The following is a 22756-nucleotide window of genomic DNA, read 5'->3' as shown; positions in this document are numbered from 1 at the left end:
AATTTTAAATAACATAAAAGCTAATAAGCAACTTGACAGAATAGTTTAAATAACTATCACTATATATTTTCTATCGTATTTAAATTGAAAATAATTTAATTTAAAAATAATAAATTATCTATGAGTGAAGCAAAGCTTCTTTTTATAAAATTAAATATTTATAAAAGTAAATTAAATAATAATTTAATTTGATACACGGACTATTGTATTTTATCTTTAAATTCATGCATTTACATAACTATTTCATATTTTTTACTTTTATGATTTGATATTTGTATAATTTTTTTATATTGTGTATGAAAATTAAACCTTAAAAGAAAGGGTCACCTAAATAAAATGAATTTTAATATTATCTAAATGCCATAAATTTGTTACAATTTTTCTTGTTTTATTGTGTGCAAGTTGTAACGACTTAAATTTTATATGTAAACCGTTATGCAACAATTTAGTAGGTAAAGTCATTAGAGTAGTAAATTGTAGTGAGCAGAGACAATAATAATCTAAACAACAAAGCATTTTACTGTCATATAAATCATATATCCGACAATAACATTATTAACATGTTAATCCACTAATATATATTTTTTAATTAAGTAGTGTAACAGTAATGCTAAACAACAAAGTATTTTATATAACTAAACCATAATACATACACACTTTTTTCTTATTTGTTTGTTTTCTTTTCCTTTCTTTTTTCTTCTCCTAGTCATTCCTTCTTCTTTTCCAGTTGATTATTCTCCTCTTTTTTTCTCTCTTCCTCATCCTCTTTTTTCTTCTCATTCATCACCATCATCATCTTCGTTGTTGTTGTCATGATTGGTATTGTTTTCTTCTTCTTATTCCTATACTTTTTTTCCTTATTCTTATTTATCTTCTTTCTTTGTTTATTTATTTGTGTATTTTAAGAATATTTTGTGAAGGAGAAAAATAAAAAAGAAAAATAGAATACAAAAAATGACAATGAGGATGAAGAAGCTGAAATTTTTTATATAAAACACAAAAATAAAATAGAAATAACATCGAAATTTGTTATATAAAGCACAAAAATGTTATCATAATAAACACATATTTAAATTTATCTCCACGTCATATTTTAAGACAATTTGTTGCTTAGGACTTAGGAGTATACAATTCAATTTTAGAAAAATTTTGTTTAGGTAATGTCTTTTTCAAGGTGGCTTGTGTAACAGGTTTTCAATCGATAATCCCGAACCAGTTGGTCCAAGTTACTAGGTGATAAAGACCCAAGCCGTCCCTTGGACAATAGACACCACATGCACATAATCGGATCTCAGCCATTGATACTCAGAGCTTTGCAACTTGATTTTATTTTGAATTCTGAAAATGGCGTGGAAGCCTCAACCACTCCACCTCCACCCCCACCACCAGCAACACCAGAACCCTTAACCCCTCAACCACCACCCTACCCTCTAGAGCCCCTAACTCCTCCACTTCTAGAACCTCTAAAACCACTAGCTCCTCCACCCCTTCCCCACCCAGGGCCACCTTTGCCCCCTCCCCAACCAAAGCCACCCATACCACCTCCCCAACCAAAGCCACCACCACCCCAATTCCAACCAAACCCACCTCCATCGTGTCCCTAACCTCCTCGACGACTCTGACTTCCCCCATCGTCATCATCATCGATGTCCTGTTCCTCATCCAACCCCAATACATCATCGGACCCCCCCCACGCCATAGGCTAGTTGTATCGGGAACCAACACACTCACAAGTAGCCCTATGCCGATTGTCTAGGACATTTGGTCCCTGTTATTTAGCTGGAACAGCAATATGACCGTGAACAGGAGCATCTGTAGGAATTTCAGTCTGGCGAGGGTCAACTAGGTCCCGATCATGTGAAAGGAATCTACAGGCTACCCTATACCACCACTCAAGATACTCAGCCAAAGGTCGAGGTTTTGGTACCAACTGAAATGCGAGCACGCTTTGATATTTCTAGTCCCAATACTTATGCCATGTGGTGAATATTTCAAGGAACCATCGGGTCTATCCTCGACCATCCTTTGACAACAGAAAGTAAATGTTGATGGCTGGATCAGGAATGTGCTGAACTCTCCCAAGCTGAGATAGAACTCTGTCAACCTGATACCACTTAATTGATGCAAAGTAAATTAACACAGTAGTCGACTTTCATAATAGGGTGTGCTTAGGCCTGAGGATATCAGGATATATTACTTAGATAACCTTAAGAGCGTTGTATGGCATCTAAATAAACTGCAACATGACAATTGATCAGATTTAAGTATTATGGCATAAACATAAATAAGGAACCAGTATAATCTAAAGCAAGTAATGGAAGCTTATACTTACATCATCAACACTTAAACTTGTCTAGTTTATATCGAGTAGCGATGACCCGAGGACCCTTCTCATCTGATGATGGCATGTACCTATCCGAAGATTCATAATGATAAGCATTAAACTTAAAAAAAATTATATAAACTAGTGCACTATAAACCTCATTAATGAAACGTACTCACATCGATGCAAGCGGCCAGAGAATGGTCTCAAATCCTTTGGGCCTGAATGTGGAAAAACACCAAAATATCCAAGACTACTGTAATGCTAGTGGCCCAGCTAGGTTCTTAACATTTCAGTTAGCAACTTTGCAGAGACACTTATACAACCAGCACACAGTGGCCAATTCCCGGCTATACTTGCCGAATTCGTCGAGGTCTGCAACATAGGGAAGCCACCATAATGAACTTTAGCACTAGACTTGTCCCTGAAAAGCATCATGGACAACAACATCATAATGCAACCACGCACATAAAGTTATACTGTGGCCTTTGATGCATTAGTTGACATGACTCTAAACTTGTTCTGAAATAAGGAAAATGACACGATGAACTTATCAATACAATCGCCAGGTACAAGTTCACCAAACAATTCTTCAAACCACACCTACGCAGGCTTTTCCCCATCCATCAACTGCTCAAAGTCGCTGAGACATTCACTAACTGCAAATCCATCAATAGGGAGGCTGAACTAATATACCACATCATATAAAGTTACGGTGCACTCCCCAAAAGGCACGTGAAAACATGTGGGTCTCGAGATGCCATCGCTCCACAAATGCACTAATTAGTGGCTCATCAAGCTTAAACCAATAATCATTCAGCCTTACAACATGTAGTAATCCAGCACTATCTAGGTACGACATTATATGGTCATGCATTATCATCTTCTGTTGCCTACGAATGCTCCTAACACATCGAGTTGGCCGATAAAACAAGAATATATAGTCGTAACTCAACAACGCATAATAACAACAAAAACATATATTAAAAGTGAAATCCACCCTTAACCCTACAACAACCACGCCATCCTTAAGCATTTTAAGCCTAAAATATTAACAAATAACTAATTTACAAACTATATAGAATTTCATTAAGATAATTACATTAAGAATTTACATTAAGATAATTCAATATATTACTGTCATCAACTATATAGATTACAAACATGTTTGACAACTGACCTCTTTGTCGATAAATCTTGCAATGTGCACAATGCCATTCAATCGGTACATATCTCCTTCGTTCCTTGCCAACTTTCACCGAAACTGCTTATTCCCCTACCCTGCCTAGCCCTATCGCAAACTTCCCCCCTCCACCGCCCACCGACACTTCCACCACCACGATTCGCAATTGCTGTTGCCGTCCTCCGCTGTTGACCCCATGGATTCTTCTTCTACCTTTGTCATCGACCATCTTCTTCCCTAACTTTCCTTCCCTCCAAGACTTTCCTCACCGTCAATAGGGATTCTCTTTGGCAAACATTACTCATGGGAAGCTATTGAGGGTTTGATTATATGCATAAATCGTCACAATTTATTGTGCATTAGCTTGTTGCACATAAATCATATTATGATGTTGTGTGTTGTGGGATGCACATAAATCGTCCTACCCTAATGTGTTTTAGGATAAAAACGTGTAAACCTGCTTACCTGGGACGATTTACGCCCATTTTGAAAAGTTCAGTATCCTAAGACGATTTATGTGCATTTTTTTTAAGACTTCTATGCGTAAATCGTCTTAGGGTATAACATTTAATATATTATTTAATATATACCGTTCTAGGATAATTTATATATTAATAGAAACAGGAGATTTACATTTTAAAAATTGGTTTAAGAAAATCTGGTAATATTGGGCTCTCTTTATTTTATTTAAATAAAAAAGCCATTTTTTTATATTGTGCATGAATTAGGGTTGATTTAGATTGGCATTAGATTTAGAAATTCTTAAAAAAAAGTTTTATAAGTGTCCAAAGAATAATACATAACTTTATATTTTCTCTTTGTTTTATGTATGAGTTGAAATATGAATATCATTTTTTTTTGAAAAAAATTATAATTATCAATTATCATCTTATAAAAAAAATTATTAATCTCATAAAGTGTGTGAATTATACACTATTTCTTTTTCTTCTTTTTTTTTTCTTCTTCTTCGCGTGTTTTCTCTTTGTCGTTGTTCTTTTATTATTGTTGTGATTTTTTTTCTTTTTCTCTTCTTTATGATATTATTTCAGTATTTTTTATTATTATTTTTTGTTTATTTTCTTATTTATTTTTATTCTTATTAGGATAAAAAAATAAAAAAATTATAAAAAGAAAAAACAAGAAAAAAAAGATGAAGAAAAAAAAAGATGACGATGAGGATGAAGGAGAGGAAAAGGAAAATTTTGAATTGGGCTAAATTTATCCGAAAAATAACACTGAAAGTTTTTTAAGCCTGACACAAAATTTATGAATTTTGACACCAAAATTTTTTAACAGTGAACTAATTAAAAATTATCAGAAATAAAAATAGTATCAAAATTTTTTTAAAATATCATCGAAATTTCTCAAGCATGACACCAAAATTTTCTTATTCTTCTACTTCTTTTTCTTCATATTTTATCTTCTTTTTCTTTCTCTAAACATGTTCTTTTTTTTTATGTTTTGTTATTGATACAAAATTTTTTTTATGTTTTGTTATTGATACAAAATTATTTAAATACATGAATTTAAAGATAAAATACAATATTCAGTGTATCAAATTAAACAATTATTTAATTTACTTTTACAAATATTTGATTTCATGAAAAAAAAACTTAGTATCACTCATAGATAATTTATTATTTTTAAATTAAATCATTTTCAATTTAAATACTGTAAAAAAATAGTGATAGTTATTTAAGTTGTTCTATCAAGTTTTTTATTAGCTTTTCTGTTATTTAAAATTGTAACGCATATTTCATATTTATACATTATCTTTATATTGCTCACACCTTGATCTCTTCTAATTTATATCTTTTAATTTTTATCTAAAACTTGATCATCTCTAATTTAATCTTATTTATATATATATATATATTCCATCTTTTTTTAGAGAGTTAACATTATTTAAATTAGGACAAAAGAAATTTTATCTTAAACGAAAAATAGTAAATATAATAAAATTACAGTAATATCATCTCATCTCATCTAATAATAAAAAATTTTAAAGAAGATAAAAAATTCGACAAAACAGTCTCTTAATACCATAATGTATGCTTCCTCACTAGGAAGGATAACACCGCTAAAGATCAGTTTTCGAAAGTGTGTGATCATATCTTTTCATGGTGAGAAGAGATGTAAAATAAAATCTTATTCGAACAAGGCATTGGGCAGCAATGGTGGAGGAAGGCGTCATCACGGAGAAAAATATAACAGAGGAAGGAGTGGAAAAGGAAGAAAGTGGTGACAGTAGAGCATAAAATAATTCTTTAATAGGGGTGTTGTCGTGCTTATCTCTATTTTATTGAAATTTAAGATAATTTAGGTACGTTTGAGGAGTCTATTCTATATTTATTTATTTAATGTTTGTAATTAATTATTGTCTTATTTTTACTTTAACATCCTATTAAACTCTTAAAAAAGATTTTCTAAACAAAATTATTTAAATTGGCAATTTGCTTTTTTTTTTGTTGTAGATTAAAGAATGTGATCGACTAAAAAAATTTTATGTTGTAAGAGTTTATTTTTAGAATAAAAATTTTGTCCATTCAAGAATCAAGACAATCTGATGGATTATGACCGATGTTTAGTTTTGAAACCGCTTTGCCTTTGACAACGAACATTTAAAAATTAGCAAATTTTTATTGAAATTAAACTAAACTTGCCTCAAAAGTCAAAACTAATTTTTCAATGATATTTCATAAGGTCATTTAGCAAACAAAAAATATATTAAAAAAAATACTTATAGTGAGTCTCAAATTTTATGCAACAAGATGGATATAGATATAAGGTGGTCATGTCTGTATATGCATGACTATTAAGAGATGGATTACATAAGATAAAAAGAATGGAGAGATTGAAGAATTTGTCTCTAAACTCGTTAGTTTATACTGTTGTCTACTACACTTGAAGTAACAAAAGAACAATTTGAAAGAATTAGCAGTGTTCACATATTTAAAAAAAGATGATTTATCGTTGTTGTTAAACTCAGCAGTAGTATTTTTAAATTTACTTCTTTGTTGTTTCTATGATTTTTTTATCCAAAACTTGTTGTATAATCTGTTATTGATAGACTTGTCTTTATCATTATTGAATTTTTTTATAGGATTGTACACTGTAAAGTACGAGCCTATAGAAATAGAACCCTCATCATCATAAGTGATCTTAGATATGGCTAGAGTCTCAAGTTCGCTCGGAGGAGTAGAGAAGAGATCAATCAATCTTTTCCTCCAACCACCATTTTTATATTTTTTATTGTATTTTTTTATTTATATGATAAATATTTTTATATTATTTGTGTAGTATTCTAATTTTTCATGTTATGTTTTTATATAATTTTTTTTTATTATTTACTATACTATTCTTTATATGTATATTTTGTATAAAGTCCTTTTTTATTTTTATTTGATTTTGTTCATATGATTTTTTATTTATTTTATTGTATTTTTTTATTCATATGACAAATGTTGTTAATTTTTTTAGTGCTCTGATTTTTCAGGTATTTATTAATTTTTATGATATTTTTATTATTTTTTGTTTATATGAATTCTTTTTTTTTTCTATCCTTTGCTGCATTGTATTTATGTTGTGTATGAAATTTTTTTATTTTTTTATTTAATTTTATTCATATGAATTTTATTTACCTTTTATTGTATTTTTTTTGTTCATATGATATATGTTGTTGGTTTTATGAAATTTTTATTATTTTCTATCTACATTATTCTTTTCTATTTTTTGATGTACTCTATTTTCGTTTTGTATCAATTTTTTTATGTTTTATTCTGATTTTGTAAAATTTGTAATTGTAATTATTATATATTATGTTTATTATCAAAATTTTGTATAATATGAATTATGATCCTATAAAAAAAGGACAAAATAAATAAAAAACTAATTATAAGTAACAACATAATCATAAATAATAAAAATTTATAATCCAAAATAATACTAAATTAAAGAGTACTGACAGTACTAGACAACTTATAGAATATTTTCTTTTTGTTTGACGTTATAAAATTTATAGTACTCTCTTTTATATTTTTATTTTTTATTGTATTTATTTTATTTATATGATAAATATTTTTTATATTATTTTTGTTAGTATTCTGATTTTGCATGTATATAAAAAAATTTATTTAAATAGATATCTCTTTTAGTAATTTTTCATCTAAAAGTAATTTTGAGTAATATAATTCAAATAATATTTATTTTACTATAATCTATTTTAATATAAAAATTGCCAAACATAAATCACGGTAATACAAACAGTATGTGCTTAGATTATTATTGTCTCTGCCCCTAAGATTTACTACTCTAATGACTTTACCTACTAAATCGTTGTAGAAAGGTTTACATATAAAATTTAAATCGTTACAACTTGCACACGATAAAACAGAAGAATTGTAACAAATTTATGACATTTAGATAATATTAAAGTCAATTCATTTTATTTAGGTGACCTTTTTTTAAAGTTTAATTTTCATACACAATATAAAAAAAATTATACAAATATCAAATCGTAAAAGTAAAAAATATGAAATAGTTATGTAAATGCATGAATTTAAAGATAAAATACAATAATTAATGTATCAAGTTAAATTATTTTTTCATTTATTTTTACAAATATTTAATTTCATGAGAAAAAAAAACTTAGCTTCACTCATAGATGATTTATTATTTTTAAATTAAATCATTTTCAATTTAAATACGATAGAAAATAGTGATAGTTATTTAAATTGTTCTGTCAAGTTTTTTTATTAGCTTTTTCGTTATTTAAAATTTTAACATATATCCCATATTTATACATTATCTTTATATTGATAATACTTTAATATCCTCTAATTTAGGTCTTTTAATTTTTATTTAAAACTTAATCATCTCTATCTTAATTTTATCTGTATATATATATTCTATCTTTTTTGTAGAGAGTTAACATTATTTAAATTAGGATAAAAAAAAATTTATCTTGAACAAAAGATAAATAAATATAATAAAATTATAGTCATCTCATCTCATCTAACAATAAAAATTAAATATAATAAAAGATAAAAAAAGATAAAATATTTGCCAAAACAGTCCCTTAATACCATAATGTGTGCTTCCTCACTAGGGAGGATAACTTAGTTGAAGATCAGCTTTCGAAAGTGTGTGATCATAAGATTGAGGTTAATAATTCATTTTATTTAGGTGATTGACTCTTTCTTTTAAGATTTAATTTTCATGCCCAATATAAATTTTTTTTATACAAATATCGAATCATAAAAATAAAATATATAAAAAGTTATTTAAATGCATAAATTTAAAATTAAAATATAATATTCAGAGCATCAAATTAAACTATTTTTTAATTTATTTTTACTAATATTTGATTTTATAACAAAGAAAACTTAACCTTAATTTCTAGATAATTTATTATTTTTAAATTAAATCGTTTTCAATTTAAATATTATTAAAAATAGTAATAGTTAATTTAAGTCGTTCCGTAAGATTTTTTATTAACTTTTATGTTATACAAAACTTAAAGGTAGATATCTCATATTTATGCATTATTTTTTTATATTGATCACATCTTAATATTCATTAATTTATATCTTTTAATTTTTATCTAAAATTTGATCAACTTTATCTTAATCTTATTTACATGTATATATTCAATTTTTTTGGAGAGTTTAAAATCTTTAAATTAAGATAAAAAAAAACCGTTTATCTTAAACAAAAGATAGATAATATAATAAAAGATAAAAGAAAAGATAATAATTCGGTGGAAAAGTCATAACTGCCCTAGCTTGAATGATCTATAAAATATCAGTGTTTGCATTCTTTTCCTGATCTCAACTCAATTACAAACGTGACATTAGTCCTTTCTTTTCTCTTCCCTTCTATTCTCTTAGTCATATCTCTCCCTCATCATCAGTGATTCTTTTTCTCTTCTCCTTTGTTTCCATTCCATTAACTGATCAAATATAACAATGGCCGGTGGACTCATTGGAAAGGAGTCTGGCAATGGGAAACAATATCCGGGAAAACTCACTCTCCGGGTTTTTGTGACGTGTATGGTTGCTGCATTTGGAGGACTAATTTTTGGATATGATCTTGGCATCTCAGGTGGAGTTACATCGATGGATCCTTTTCTGAAGAAATTTTTCCCAGACGTGTATGCAAAGGAGATGAACATGAAGCCATCTGACAATCAGTATTGCAGGTTTGACAGCCAGGTTTTGACACTCTTTACATCCTCCCTGTATCTGGCTGCTCTCGTGGCATCACTCTGTGCATCTTCCATCACTCGAATCTTTGGAAGGCGTCTTACCATGTTGTCCGGCGGTATTCTGTTTCTCGTCGGTGCCGGTTTCAATGCCTTTGCTGAGAAAGTGTGGATGCTCATTGTTGGTCGCATGTTGCTTGGCTTCGGAATTGGATGTGCCAATCAGTCTGTTCCAATCTATGTGTCGGAGGTTGCTCCTTACAAATACAGAGGAGCCCTTAACATGATGTTCCAATTGGCCATCACCATTGGAATCTTTGTGGCCAACGTCCTCAACTATTTCTTCGCCAAGATGAAGAACGGTGAAGGCTGGCGCTACAGCTTGGGTTTCGCGGCTGTCCCTGCCGTCATGATCGTCATCGGCGCAATCTTTCTCCCCGACTCGCCGAGCTCCTTGATCGAGCGTGGCAAAGATGAGAAAGCCAAGCAAGAGCTGATCAAGATTAGAGGAACCAGTGACGTGGAGGAAGAGTTCAAGGACCTTGTTGAGGCGAGTGAATCGTCCATGGCAGTGAAACACCCATGGGCCACTCTGTTGAAGAGGCATTATAGGCCTCAACTCGTGATGGCCATAGCCATTCCTTTCTTCCAGCAACTCACTGGCATGAACGTCATTACTTTCTATGCTCCTGTTTTGTTCAGAACCATTGGTTTTGGCAGCAACGCTTCTCTTATGTCTTCCATGATCACCGGTGGCTTTAATGCGCTTGCTACCTTTGTTTCAATTTTTACCGTTGACAAAGTTGGAAGGCGCAAGCTCTTTCTCGAAGGCGGTGCTCAGATGTTTATCTGTCAGATTGTGATAACCGCCGCGATAGCAAGTAAGTTTGGAGTGGATGGAAACCCCGGAATCTTGCCAAAATGGTATGCGTTCCTTGTGGTGGGATTTATATGCATCTATGTGATGGGATTTGCATGGTCATGGGGTCCTCTTGGATGGTTGGTTCCTAGCGAGATATTTCCCCTTGAAGTCAGATCTGCAGCTCAGAGTATTAATGTGTCGGTTAATATGATTTTCACATTTGCAATTGCTCAAGTATTCACCTCCATGCTCTGCCACATGAAATTTGGCCTTTTCATCTTCTTTGCTTTCTTTGTTTTGGTCATGAGCGGGTTTATTCATAAGTTTCTTCCTGAGACTAAGGGAGTTCCCATCGAAGAGATGTCTGTTGTGTGGCAAAACCATTCTTTTTGGAAGAAATTTGTCAAGTCTGCAAGCGAAGAAGCTAATGCCAAAGTGGATAACTCATGTTGATTAGATCCTTTACGACAGTTTCCATTTTAATTAGGAACCAAAAGTGATTTAGACTTTATTGTTTTTTTAAGGTTTTTTTTATTTTAGCAAACAATTCACTTGTTATTAAGTTTTGTTCAAAATTTGATTTAGTCGAATACATTTTTTTTTGCTCTTCAAATTTTAATAGTTTTACTTAATGTGATTGTTAAATGTTCTTCTCATGCAACTTTATATCTTAATTTGTTGTTTACTTTTCAGCGCTAATGAGAATCAATAACAAAAAAAAATATAAATTTTCATATCTTAATCTATTTGATGCTATTTTAAAACACGTATGACATTATCTATATATGATGCAATATTACTAGTAGCTTGTTTGTTCAAAAACCACCATGAATGTTCAGAGGCTCTGGAATTGCAGCTAAGAGACATTAACATGGTGAGTTAAGTCATTTATTTATGAAAATTGGGCTTTGTTTCTAGTAATGGGGAGAGGAGTTCTGATGGATATATGGTTAGATGCGAATATGATTTATGATTGGACACTACAATGTTATAGCCAACTTCACTTACTGTGATACTAGCTTTAATTATAAATGTGATTTATGAAAGAGTTAGGTTATTTACAAGAACAAGATTGAGATTCGGTGTTGCTATTTGCTACTACTAGTATTTATCTTTGAGCCAGTTGGTTTAGCGTTGTAGAAGTTCTTCAACTAAGGGAAACGGAAGAATATTAATCAAGAATGTAGTAATCAAGCAAGTTGTCATAAAATTTTTACTCATGCTATGTTTCAATATGCCAAATTCATAGTTTCCTACCATTTATGTTATTAGCAAGTTGTTATTCCCATCTATATTAATGCTTTATATGAAATTATGACAATATACAATTTTAGTTGTTTTGAAAACCTTGTTGAATCAGATTTTGCATTTGTTTTGTTTGTAACTAGGTAAAGAAGAGAAGAATTTTCCAAAACAGCCAATCTAATTTCAAGAATTCAATGTCAACAAACCAGCCAATCTAATTCATTCATATACTTGCTTTTATAACATGTTCACAAATACAAACAAATGCTCCTACAACAATTTAAAACACAACACTATAACTTAATCTGTAGTTCCTTTTGCTTCCAAGAGTTTCTGTGATGCATAAGCTATGTATCCACTAGCTTTCTCACTTGTATATCTTTAGCTTCCTTGGCTTTCTCACTGGTGTGCTCAATGAGGTTTGGATGTCTCGGAGTAGATGATAGTATATGTAGCAGATCTGTTCAGCAAAAGAGAGGGAATAAATTGAACTTATCAATGAACTAGTAGCAAATTCAAACAGCAAGGGTAGATTTTGATTTTCAACTTTTCACCAGTTAATACATAGGTTAAAAGATGAAAAGTAACAGTTATGAAGTCAAGCAAGTAAACATACGCTTGCCTAAGCTCTGGATTTTTCCGCAGCATACTCTTGACAAGCCCCCGACTTGAAGAAGAAATATACATTGTCGTTGTAAGTGAAATTCTATATCATCATTTAATTTTAACGAAAGCTAATATCAAATAAATTGAATGCTGCAGACATGCTTTATACAAACTAGAGAACTTCAATTCTAATCCAAAACAGCTTGAAGTTTGATTGTAGGATATCAGCAAAAGAGAATCAAGAGCATCATAGTTAAGTAGAACACAAGTAAAAGAATACAAATGCATAATAGTTAAATTGAGTTGATTAAATTCAAGTTCAGCTAACAAAATTGTAATGAAACAAAATTATCTTTTTTTTTTAGCTCTTGGTGACATAATTGCAAATATCTGGCAGAGTAAAAGAATTGCAAGCAATAAGAATATCAAGTGCAGGCAATTTTGGTTCATGAAAAACAATGAAAAACAGCAAACACATGACTAGGTTATGTGCTCCAAAACTCAATCACCAATTCACCATCTAACCTTCATTTTCTCCCCTTAAATTTCAAACACCACAAACTCAAAAGCACTCGCTGTGGAAAACAACTTTTTAACTTGTGACTTTATGCAAACTTAACAACGATGTTAACTACCTCAGATCAGTGTCATCATCAAATCATAGGAAATTTAGTGTCAAAAACATCGTAATCATCAACTTACATACCTTATTCGGAGGGTAGCCCCTGTTTCCAGCATCAATAGCAACCAATTTAATCTTATTTAGTATCCCCTGCAACCAACAGAAGAAAGTGAGAGAGAGCAAGAGAGAGAGAGAGATCGAAGGTGAAAGAGAGCAGAGGGAGAGAGAGAGAGAGAGAGAACCGTATGCGAAGCACTGGAGAAACGGTGGCAAAGCTTCCTCGTCGACGGCGAACTCGACGCCAAGCAAGAGAGTGACGCCGGCGATTGACAAAAGGAGGAAGGGGAAATGGTTGTCTGGAGGATTGGGTGAGGGTTTTATAAATTTTCAATTTTTAAGTTTTAGAATTTGAAAGAAGAAGAATGCTGAAGAAGGGAAGAGTCATCAAAATTTATTGCCTTGTTTATCATTTAATTATTAATCTTTAAAAATATAGAATAAAATATATTATTAAATTTTAAAAAAAATTATTAGGCTAAACGAATTAATTAACCTCCTAATATTTCTTTTTAAAAAAATTTATTATAATTTTAAGTTTAAATTTAATAAATAAATAAATTTAAAAAATTTTCTCATACCACCCTTATCATTTTAGAGTTTTTAATTATTTAAGGTTCGTTTCTTTTTTATTTGAATAAACATTTCAGCTGTACGGTTGTGTATGGCCCAACTTTTTTATTTAAATATATATATAAATCATTATTTTTCAAACTACACATAGATAAAAAGTTGGAATAAAATACAGATGATCATTTCAGGGATAGCATTCACAAAATAAAATTACACTCCATTTCAAGCATGATGCACATGAAATGGATACAAGGACCACTATGCACATCTGACACCCTATTTTAAGTTTGGCAATCACGAAATGGAGGAACTCAAGAATAACAGCTGCGAATTTTTTTTTGAAACAAAGGAAGCTCAACACATTAAAGTGGAGCAAATAAAAGAAAAAAGAAGACACATAATTAGCTACCAACAAATAAATCAACCCCTACTATCCCCAGTACTCTCATCCTCCCCCAGGATCACCACCACTCCATTCCGTGTAGCTCATCAACATCCTTGTGTGTATGACCTCCAGGCTTGCTCTTGCATTCTTGAAGATTCGTGCATTCCGTTCCAACCAGATGTTCCAAATCACTGCAAAAAACACTGACATCCACATCTTCTTCCCCTGTTGTCTATTATGCATTCCATGCCAACTCTCAAACATTTCTTTAACAGTTCCGGGAATCACCCACTCCCTTCCTAGTAACCTCAGCCACTTGCACCACACCTGCCATGTTACCTCACACCTAAGGAATAAATGCTCAACAGATTCTAATTCCTTGGTACACAGTACACACATACTATCTCCCAGAATGTTGACTCCTAGTTTAGTCAGCCGCTCCTTGGTGTTAACTCTACCCACTAGCACAAACCACCCAAAGAGCTCAATTCTCGGAGGAACGAAACCTTTCCAAATGGAACTCGTGAAGCTATAACTCGTTATCTCAGCTGATAATGTCTCCGCTTGTATAGCCTGGATCACAGAACTAGTAGAGAAAATACCTTTATTTTCAAACTTCCACACCACATTGTCCTCCCTACCTGATGACAACCTCACTGGCCTTAACCTCTCATGCAGTTGATTGACAAGCTCCAACTCCCATTGGAACAGTGCCCTCCTCCATTGAAAATTCCAAATCCAATCAAGCCCATCCCAAAAACCACACCCCCCGATGACAAGTCCTTGCTGACTGGAAATAGAGTAGAGTCTCGGATGACTTCCTTTCAGAGTACCACCTTGAACCCAGTTATCTTCCCAAAATCGAGTCTGCATACCATTGCCTACTTCCATTGCCAGTCCACTTACCACTTTATCACGAATCCGCGGTTCTTTTATAACAGCTACGAATTGAACGAAGTCTTAGTTGACACACCGAATTGAAGAAGTATAATTTTAATAGAGTATGGTCACAATTTACAACTCGAAGAAATGAGAAATTATTGTCTCAATGAGCAAAAGATAAAGATCAAAAACAAAAACCAAAAGCTAGATTCAATTTGTTCCATCAAAAAAATTTGTGTTAGCATATACGTTAAGTATAGTGTTAATCACCTATTTATTATTAAGGATTTAATTAGAGAGTTAATTTTCTTTTGTTAGTATCAGTTAATTTTTTAAAAAATATTTTTTATCTTAACTTCTAATTATAAATTTTTAAATCCTAACTTCTAATCCTAAATCTTCTAAAAAATAAGAGCTAAAAAATTAATTTTATAATAAAAAAGATTAATATTGATTAATTAAAAATTACTTTACATATTTATTCTATTTTTTATTATTAAATGAGGTGCCGACTTACTTTTAATAAAATTTTTTATTATGAAAAAAAGTGAATTTTTATCATTATAAAATTTTTGGTATTCTTTGTATTCTCTATCCTAAATTTTTTACTAGGTTATGTCCTCTAAAATTCAATTACCAATTCACCATCTAACCTTCATTTTCTCCCTTTAAATTTCAAACACCACAAACTCAAAAGTACTCACTGTGAAAAATAACTTTTCAACTTATGACTTTATGCAAACTTAACAACGATGTTAACTACTTCAGATCAGTGTCATCATTAAATCATCGAAAATTTGGTGTCAAAAATATCGTAATCATCAACTTACATACCTTATTCGGAGGGTAGCCCCTGTTTCCAGCATCAATAGCAATCAATTTACTCTTATTTAGTATCTCCTGCAACTAACAGAAGAAAACGAGAGAGAGAAATCGAAAGTGTGTGAGAGAGACAGAGATCGAAAATGAAAGAGAGAGAAAGGGAGAGAGAGAGAGAGAACCGTATGTGAACCACTCAAGAAACGGTTGCAAAGCTTCTTCGTCGACGGCGAACTCGACGCCAAACAAGAGAGTGACGCTGGAGATTGACAAAAGGAGAAAGGGGAAATGGTTGTCTGGAGGATTGTCTTGAGGGTTTTATAAATTTTCAGTTTGTATGTTTTAGAATTTGAAAGAAACAGAATGCCCAAGAATAGTCAAAATTTATTGTTCTTGTCGTTAATCATTAAATGTTTAAAAATATAGAATAAAATATATTGTTAAATTTTAAAAAAATAATTAAACTAAAAAAATTAATTAACTTCTTAACATTTCTCTTTAAAAGAATTCATTATTTTAAGTTTAAATTTAATAAATAAATAAATTTAAAAAATTTTCTCATAGTAACCTTATCATTTTAGAGTTTTTAATTATTTAAGATTCGTTTTATTTCTATTTGAATAAAAATTTGAGTGGTTATTCAATTTAAATTTTTTAGTTTAATTGAATACTTTTTTTTTGCATTTTTGTCTAATTTTTGTAGTTTTATCTAGTAAATTATCAGGCCATGGATTTTTTACTCCTACTTTTATGTAGAAGTATGATTAATCATCATTAAAATAATTATAAAATATACTCCTTTCTTTTAAAAAACATTAATAATTAGATATTGACCCTTCTAATTTTTATTTTTTACACTTTTTTTCCTTTTCCTTTTAATTTCAGATTCAGAGAAGAGAAGCATGTCTGTTAGCTTAGGTTTTTTCATCCAATTTCAATCACCGCCATTCTCTCATCATCTTCCTCTGTTGTATCTCTCGTTCGCCAATCCTTACCGCCGCAACACGCCTCAGACGATGTTGCAACCTGCTTCCGCCGCCGCCGTGCAAGACGCTGCCTCAACGCTTAGAGGTTAGTTAATCATTATGCCTTTTCAATTCATGGATGTCTTTTCTCTCCCTCTCCCTCTGTCGCCTCTCTCGTCCGCTCATCTTCGCAGCGCAACCCGTATTAGTTAAAAATGGATGTGCATGTTGGTTTTGATATGTTCTGTCCTTGTCTTGTTGATTGCATGAATTGTGGGGAGTGAGGGACCTACATTTAGAGTTTTTTCTGCCCTTTCACTCTCTTGGATTTGATTTGCAATGATTTTGCAAGAAGCCGAGTGCCGAAAATCTGAATGGTTATGCTGTGGAGGAAGCTCTTGGGCAGGATGGGATTGAGCTTATTGTAGACCCCTGATGCATGAGCATCTTTCCTATTTTTTCTAGTGAATTTACATTTAAATTGTTGAGTTTAATCAAGAATTAATTATCTTTTAGCCACTATGGATGCTACTTTGAGTCTTGTGCAATTCTGTTTATTTTAGGTAGCATTTGGCTAGATTTGATGGAGTTTCCGCAGAAAAAGAGAAGAAGGCGAATGATGTTGTCAACCCTGACCTCTCTGCACTCAAACCTGAATAACTCGAGTTACAAAGGTCCAATGGACGTAATTCTAGTGGTGTTGAAAAGCTAACTTCTAGAGCTTTCCAACGATATATAATAGTCTATACTTCTCTTCCATTAACTCTGCCAAGGCTGAGCCTAACTTGAGATTTCTCAAGTTAGGCGCAAGAAACAACAACAACACGCAACATTTGCTCTCCTCCAAGTAAGGCACATTGCCTCCTCTTCAGTCCAAGTAAGGTGCCTTGTGTGGTGAATAGCATGAAGTTAGGCGCAGCTCTTAGCCAAGTTAGGCGTGGATCCAGTGAAGTCAAGTGGTCCCCATGTTACAAGGCGCGGATTATTTAATTAATTCTGATTTAAATTTAAATTTTATTTTAAAATAGGAAAAGATATTATTTTAATTTTAGAAAATAGATTTTAAATTAATTAGGATTAGATATAAAAAGAAAAAACTTTTCTTCTGGGGATTATTCCATCTCATTCTGTACCTGAATCCTAGTTTTTCTCTTTGAGTCATGAGCAACTAAACCTCCATTGTTAAGGTTAGGAGCTCAATCTATTATATGGATTGATTCTATTATTTTTGTCTATTTTAATTCATGTACTGATTTATAATTCAAGAATTGTTTTCGTTCTTTGTTTTATGAATTTGGGTGGAACGAAAGTATGACCCTCTTTCTAATTGAGTTCTTGTATAACTTGGAAAAGCTCTTTACTTGAACAACAGCTTGAAAATAATTTCTCCTAAATTCTAATTATCTGAACTTAACGGGATACGTGACATATAATCCTCTTATGTTTGGATAATTAGGATTTTTGTGGCATATAAACTAGAATTGAACTTCACCCTCTAATTGAAATTAATTGACCAAGGAATTAGCGGTTGATGAATTTTAGAGGAGACTAAAAAGGTCTAAGGAATTAGGGTTTAGTCATATATAGTTTGCCAGGAATTAAATCTTGCATGATTAAGCCATGGTGTAATTGTCAAACGTGTCGCACCTATCTCAACATATCATGGATCACACACTTCCTAAATCTTTGTGAGTGGTACATCCACCTCCTCTGTACTTCACCCACCAAAAGCATCCACTTCCACGTCTTTGATAACATCACCTCCAACCCCGACACGTCTACGACATCCTCAAGACCAAGTTCCACAACTACTCCAAGGGCACGCCTTTCTCCACTCTCTGGCAAGCAATATAGATTGTTGGACATTAGGACATCATGAGAAGATTCTCCTTCGACATGATATGCAAATTCTCATTTGAAATAGACACTGAGTGCTTCATTCCTTCTTTTCCAGAGTCTAAATTGGCAGACAACTTCGACTTCGTATCCAAGCTATCAGTACAACGAGTAATGTCGACGTTGCCGCTCATATGAAAACTGAAGCGATTACTGAACATTGGTTCGGAGAAGAAGCTGAAGGAAGCGATCGGAGTGGTGGACAATGTGGTCATGGAGATGATAGGGCAGAGGAGGAGGGAGATGGCAACGATGGCGACGGGTCTTAACAAATCAGACTTGCTGTCTAGATTCATGGGATCCATCGAAGACGATAACTAGTTGAGAGACATAGGCATTAGTTTCCTGAGTATGAATTGGTTGAGAACAAGTTGAGGGTTTTTTTCTTGTGAACATTAAATTTATAGAGTGTGCATTGTGTAGTTTGAAGTTACAGTGTTAGACTGCTAGTGTTATGCGAGATATGATGGAAATTAGGAGAGAACATTGTCGTTTCCGAATAGAGGAGATTAGGGACCATTTTGTCCCCTGTTAGAGTTGTCAAGGACTATTTTGTCCTCCGTTAGAGTTAATGGAGTAAAGGACCTAAATGACTGACGGAATTAATTATTAGGGACCAATCGAGTAATTAATTTTAGTTGGGGACTAAAGTATCCAGTCTGAAATTCTTTGAGGACCAAAATGAGTATATACTCTTTTTTTATTATGAAAAAAAGTGAGTTTTTATCATTATAAAATTTTTGGTATTCTTTGTATTCTCTATCGAAAAGATTTTTGGTATTATTATACTGTTAGTACTCATATTTTTAGTAAAAATATAAATAAAAAATTAATTTTTGTTTTCGTTCACTCTTACAATATAAAAAAATGATATATATGTCTTTACCGGACTCGTGTACACCCTAAAAAAACTAAAAAAAATATATGTCTTTAAATTTATTTTAATATTATGTTATATTAATTATAAACTTATTATTTTATTTTTAATCACAATTGTTGAATTAGAAAATAGATCAAAAAAGCATCAAATTAGAATTTATGGACAAATTCAAGTTCAAATATGGATATCAACTTTTCGGTAACAAGTTTTTTCTTTATAAATAAGTGTATCATAAATAAATTTTTTTATAAATTATTGTTAAAACTTTAAAGATCCGATTTGGACCCGGTATAATTGTGGCTCGAAAATGTTTAGTTTAATTGAATACATTTTTTTGCATTTTTGTCCATTTTTTATAGTTTTATTTAGTGAATTATCAATTATTCTTGTTCCTGTATGGATACCTGGAGAAGGAGAGCTTAGTCTCTGGAAGTTGATTCCGAGCTATTACCTTCGGGGCCGACTTCTCAAGTACCGTGATAAGCCGAGCTTTTCTCCAAGAGTGAATCGCGTAGGGCTTTGAGCAAGAAACAAGGGGGGAGTATACCTGCAAAGGCACTCCGAAGCTTAAGTTAGTATCGAGAATTTCTTATCCTCCTTAGGATAGAAGATCATACCTTTTTATAGATGATAGTGTATAAGTTGGTTACGTTCCTGCTTTATTGCCCGTATTCAAGAGCAATAATAAGGGTGAATGTTAGTTTAGACGTTTCATTTTGTGAAGTAGTCCGTTGAGCTGATTTGTAACGTCACTTTCCAATAAATGACATTGATTGCCGACCAGTGACTGTAACGCCGAATAATAACGTAAATTGCCGAGTTATGGTTTATAATGCCGACTTTGTAGTGGTCCCGATCATAGCCCCCAAGCTTAGCCTGAGAGTATGTTTTAATGAAGCAGGTTGAGCTTTAAATGAAGCATAAGTCGGCGGTTGTGTATTTGTCGGCGAATGTGCTGGAGGTTGAGGTGACTGAGTGGGCTTTGTTACTGAAGGGGTTATTGTAACTCCTTGGAAACTGTTACTGGAAATCCACTTAGTGCAGTGTCTTCATTTCTTGGGTTAGTGAGATTTGGCTGTTGGAGTTTTTTCAAAGAAGAGAATGAGTAAAAGAGGTATGTGAAAAAACTTTTGTTATTTGCTTCTTCATTGAGTTTCGTTTCTTCTTCTTCTATTTCTGTTTGGTTGCCATTGATGGGTTTTGAGAAGGAGAAAAAAGAGAGGATAGATTGGTCATATGATTGGGTTAATGAAGATGTTAGGAATCGTGTGTCATTGTTCTTGGATCAGGAAGTTGTAGATGAGGTGGATAAAAGTAAAGTTGTTAGGTTTGGTTCTGGAATTCAACTGGAGCTGCTGCCCTGTTCTGAAAGTGATAGGGTTTTTCATAGGGGTGAGGGTTTTGAATACTTTTTTATGTATAGTTGTGTGCTTGAAGAGTTGAAGGTTAAGCTTCCATTTAGTGATTTTGAATGTCAGGTTTTGAAGCAGATGAACTGTGCTCCTTCTCAATTACATCCTAATGGGTGGGCCTTTCTTCGTGCATTTGAGGTTTTGATGGATTTTTTGGAAGAAAAGCCATCTGTAGAGTTATTTTTCTCGCTTTTTCAAGCGAAGGGTGTGTGGAAAGGTGGGTGGGTGAACTTGAATAGTTCGCCGAGGTTTGCTATATTTAAGCTGTATAAGTCATCGTTTAAGGAATTTAAGGAAATGTATTTGAAGGTAAGGAGTGTTGAGGGGGATTTTCCTTTTTATGTGAACGAGCATTTGGGAGAGAAATTTCCGATTTGGTGGTGTTCTGAGCCAAATAATATACTCGGCCCGGAGCTTATCAAGCCTAGGGATGAGTGTATTATTGAATATCTTATTGAAGCTATTGATAGGAAGGAATTGATCTCGGTATTTGAGTTGTTGAAGTGGGAGGAAAATAAACAGGCTGTTGTGGATTACTTAGGTGAGCTTGTTTGGTTTAATTTTGTATTCAGTCTTTGAAATGCATTGGTGAGAAGTTGTTTTTATTTGTTTTCAGGTGGAAAATATCCTGGTGTGTCTGCGGCGGAGCTGAGGTCTCGTGTGAGAAGTAAAAACTTGGATAAGGAGGGCTCAACGTCAAAAGTTGAGAAAGTTGTAGGTGTGGGTGAGGTTGATCAACCAAAGCCGGGGAGGAGAAAGGTTATTGCTAGGAAAAGGAAGGGCGGTGTGGTGGATTTGTCAGACGTTTCTGATGATGAGAAAGATGATGTTCCGGTGGAAGAGGTTCATAGTTTTTATGATAATCAGAGAAGGTTACATGATTTTGTGGAGCGGAGTGAGGGGTCTTCTCTCTGGGAAAAAGATTATCCCTTCATGGTTACTGCTGATGAGGTGTGTCAGACCCCGTCCGATGTTATTTTGGCGGAAGAGGTGGGGGATGTGGCGATTGACCAGTATATGCAGGTATTTTATGTTCTTGAGCTATAGTGTTTGAATTTTGTTTTGGTTTTATGGAAAATTGTGATAATGGCTGATTTTCAGGTTGTGGGTCTTCGGTTGGCGAGTTTAGGGCGGAGTCGTGAGAAAATTCATCGGAAGTTTGTTGAGAAAAAGGAGGATCCGAGTTTGAAGGAAGAGTTGGCTATAAAGGTTGCTAAAGTTTCTGAGCTGGAGGTGAAGTTATGTGATGTGGAGAAGCATTTGAAAGAAGTGAAGGAGAGTTATGCCAAAGATGTTGAGGATTTAAAGAAGAAAGAAGCTGACTTATCTGCTATGAGTACTCGTATGATTGAGGTTACTGCTCGGTTGAAGGAAGTGGAGAAAAATAAGCAGGGAGAGATTCTTGATTCTTTCCTTGAAGGGTTTGAGAGGGCCGTTCTTCAGGTTAAATTTCTGGCTCCGGAGGTGGATGTTTCGGCAATGGATCCAGGCAAAATAGTGCAGGATGGTGCTATGGTTGAAGATGATGGTGCTGCTGAGCAAGGAGATGAAAATGTGTAGTTTGTAGACATATTTTGACCATGAGTCGGGCTTTTTGAACTTGTTAACTTATGTTTTGCTACTGTGTTTGAGGAACAAACTTGGAAATCTCTGTTTAGTTATTGTTTCTGCATGCTATGACTATAATATGATGCTGATATTTGGGTTTATATCTGGTTTGTAATGGTGCCATTTTGAGATGGTGAAATACCATGGAATTTAATCGAAATGTGGTAGTTTGGCTAGTTTGGAAGCCGATTTGTAAGTATGAGAATATTTGTGTTAATGACAGAAATTGGTCGGGT

At 32.8% G+C, this 22756-nt stretch overlaps 1 protein-coding gene and 1 pseudogene across 1 annotated transcript; both read left to right on the top strand.

Annotated features, from left to right (window-relative positions):
- Positions 1-9472: 9472 nt before the first annotated feature.
- On the top strand, positions 9473-11023 carry LOC148570304 (sugar carrier protein C pseudogene; annotated as a pseudogene).
- Positions 11024-20693: 9670 nt separating this feature from the next.
- Positions 20694-22472, top strand: LOC148570303 (uncharacterized). Its single transcript, XM_088506959.1, has 3 exons — positions 20694-21466; positions 21509-21935; positions 22014-22472. Exons 1-3 carry the CDS (start codon positions 20694-20696, stop codon positions 22470-22472), a joined length of 1659 nt encoding a protein of 552 aa, XP_088363085.1.
- The last annotated feature ends 284 nt before the right edge of the window (positions 22473-22756 follow it).

The sequence above is a fragment of the Arachis ipaensis genome, chromosome B3, assembly GCF_059453495.1.
Source record: "Arachis ipaensis isolate K30076 ecotype BB chromosome B3, ASM5945349v1, whole genome shotgun sequence".
Taxonomy (NCBI): Eukaryota; Viridiplantae; Streptophyta; class Magnoliopsida; order Fabales; family Fabaceae; genus Arachis; species Arachis ipaensis.
Note: the sequence above shows the minus strand (reverse complement) of the source record. Positions and strands in the feature narration are given on the sequence as shown.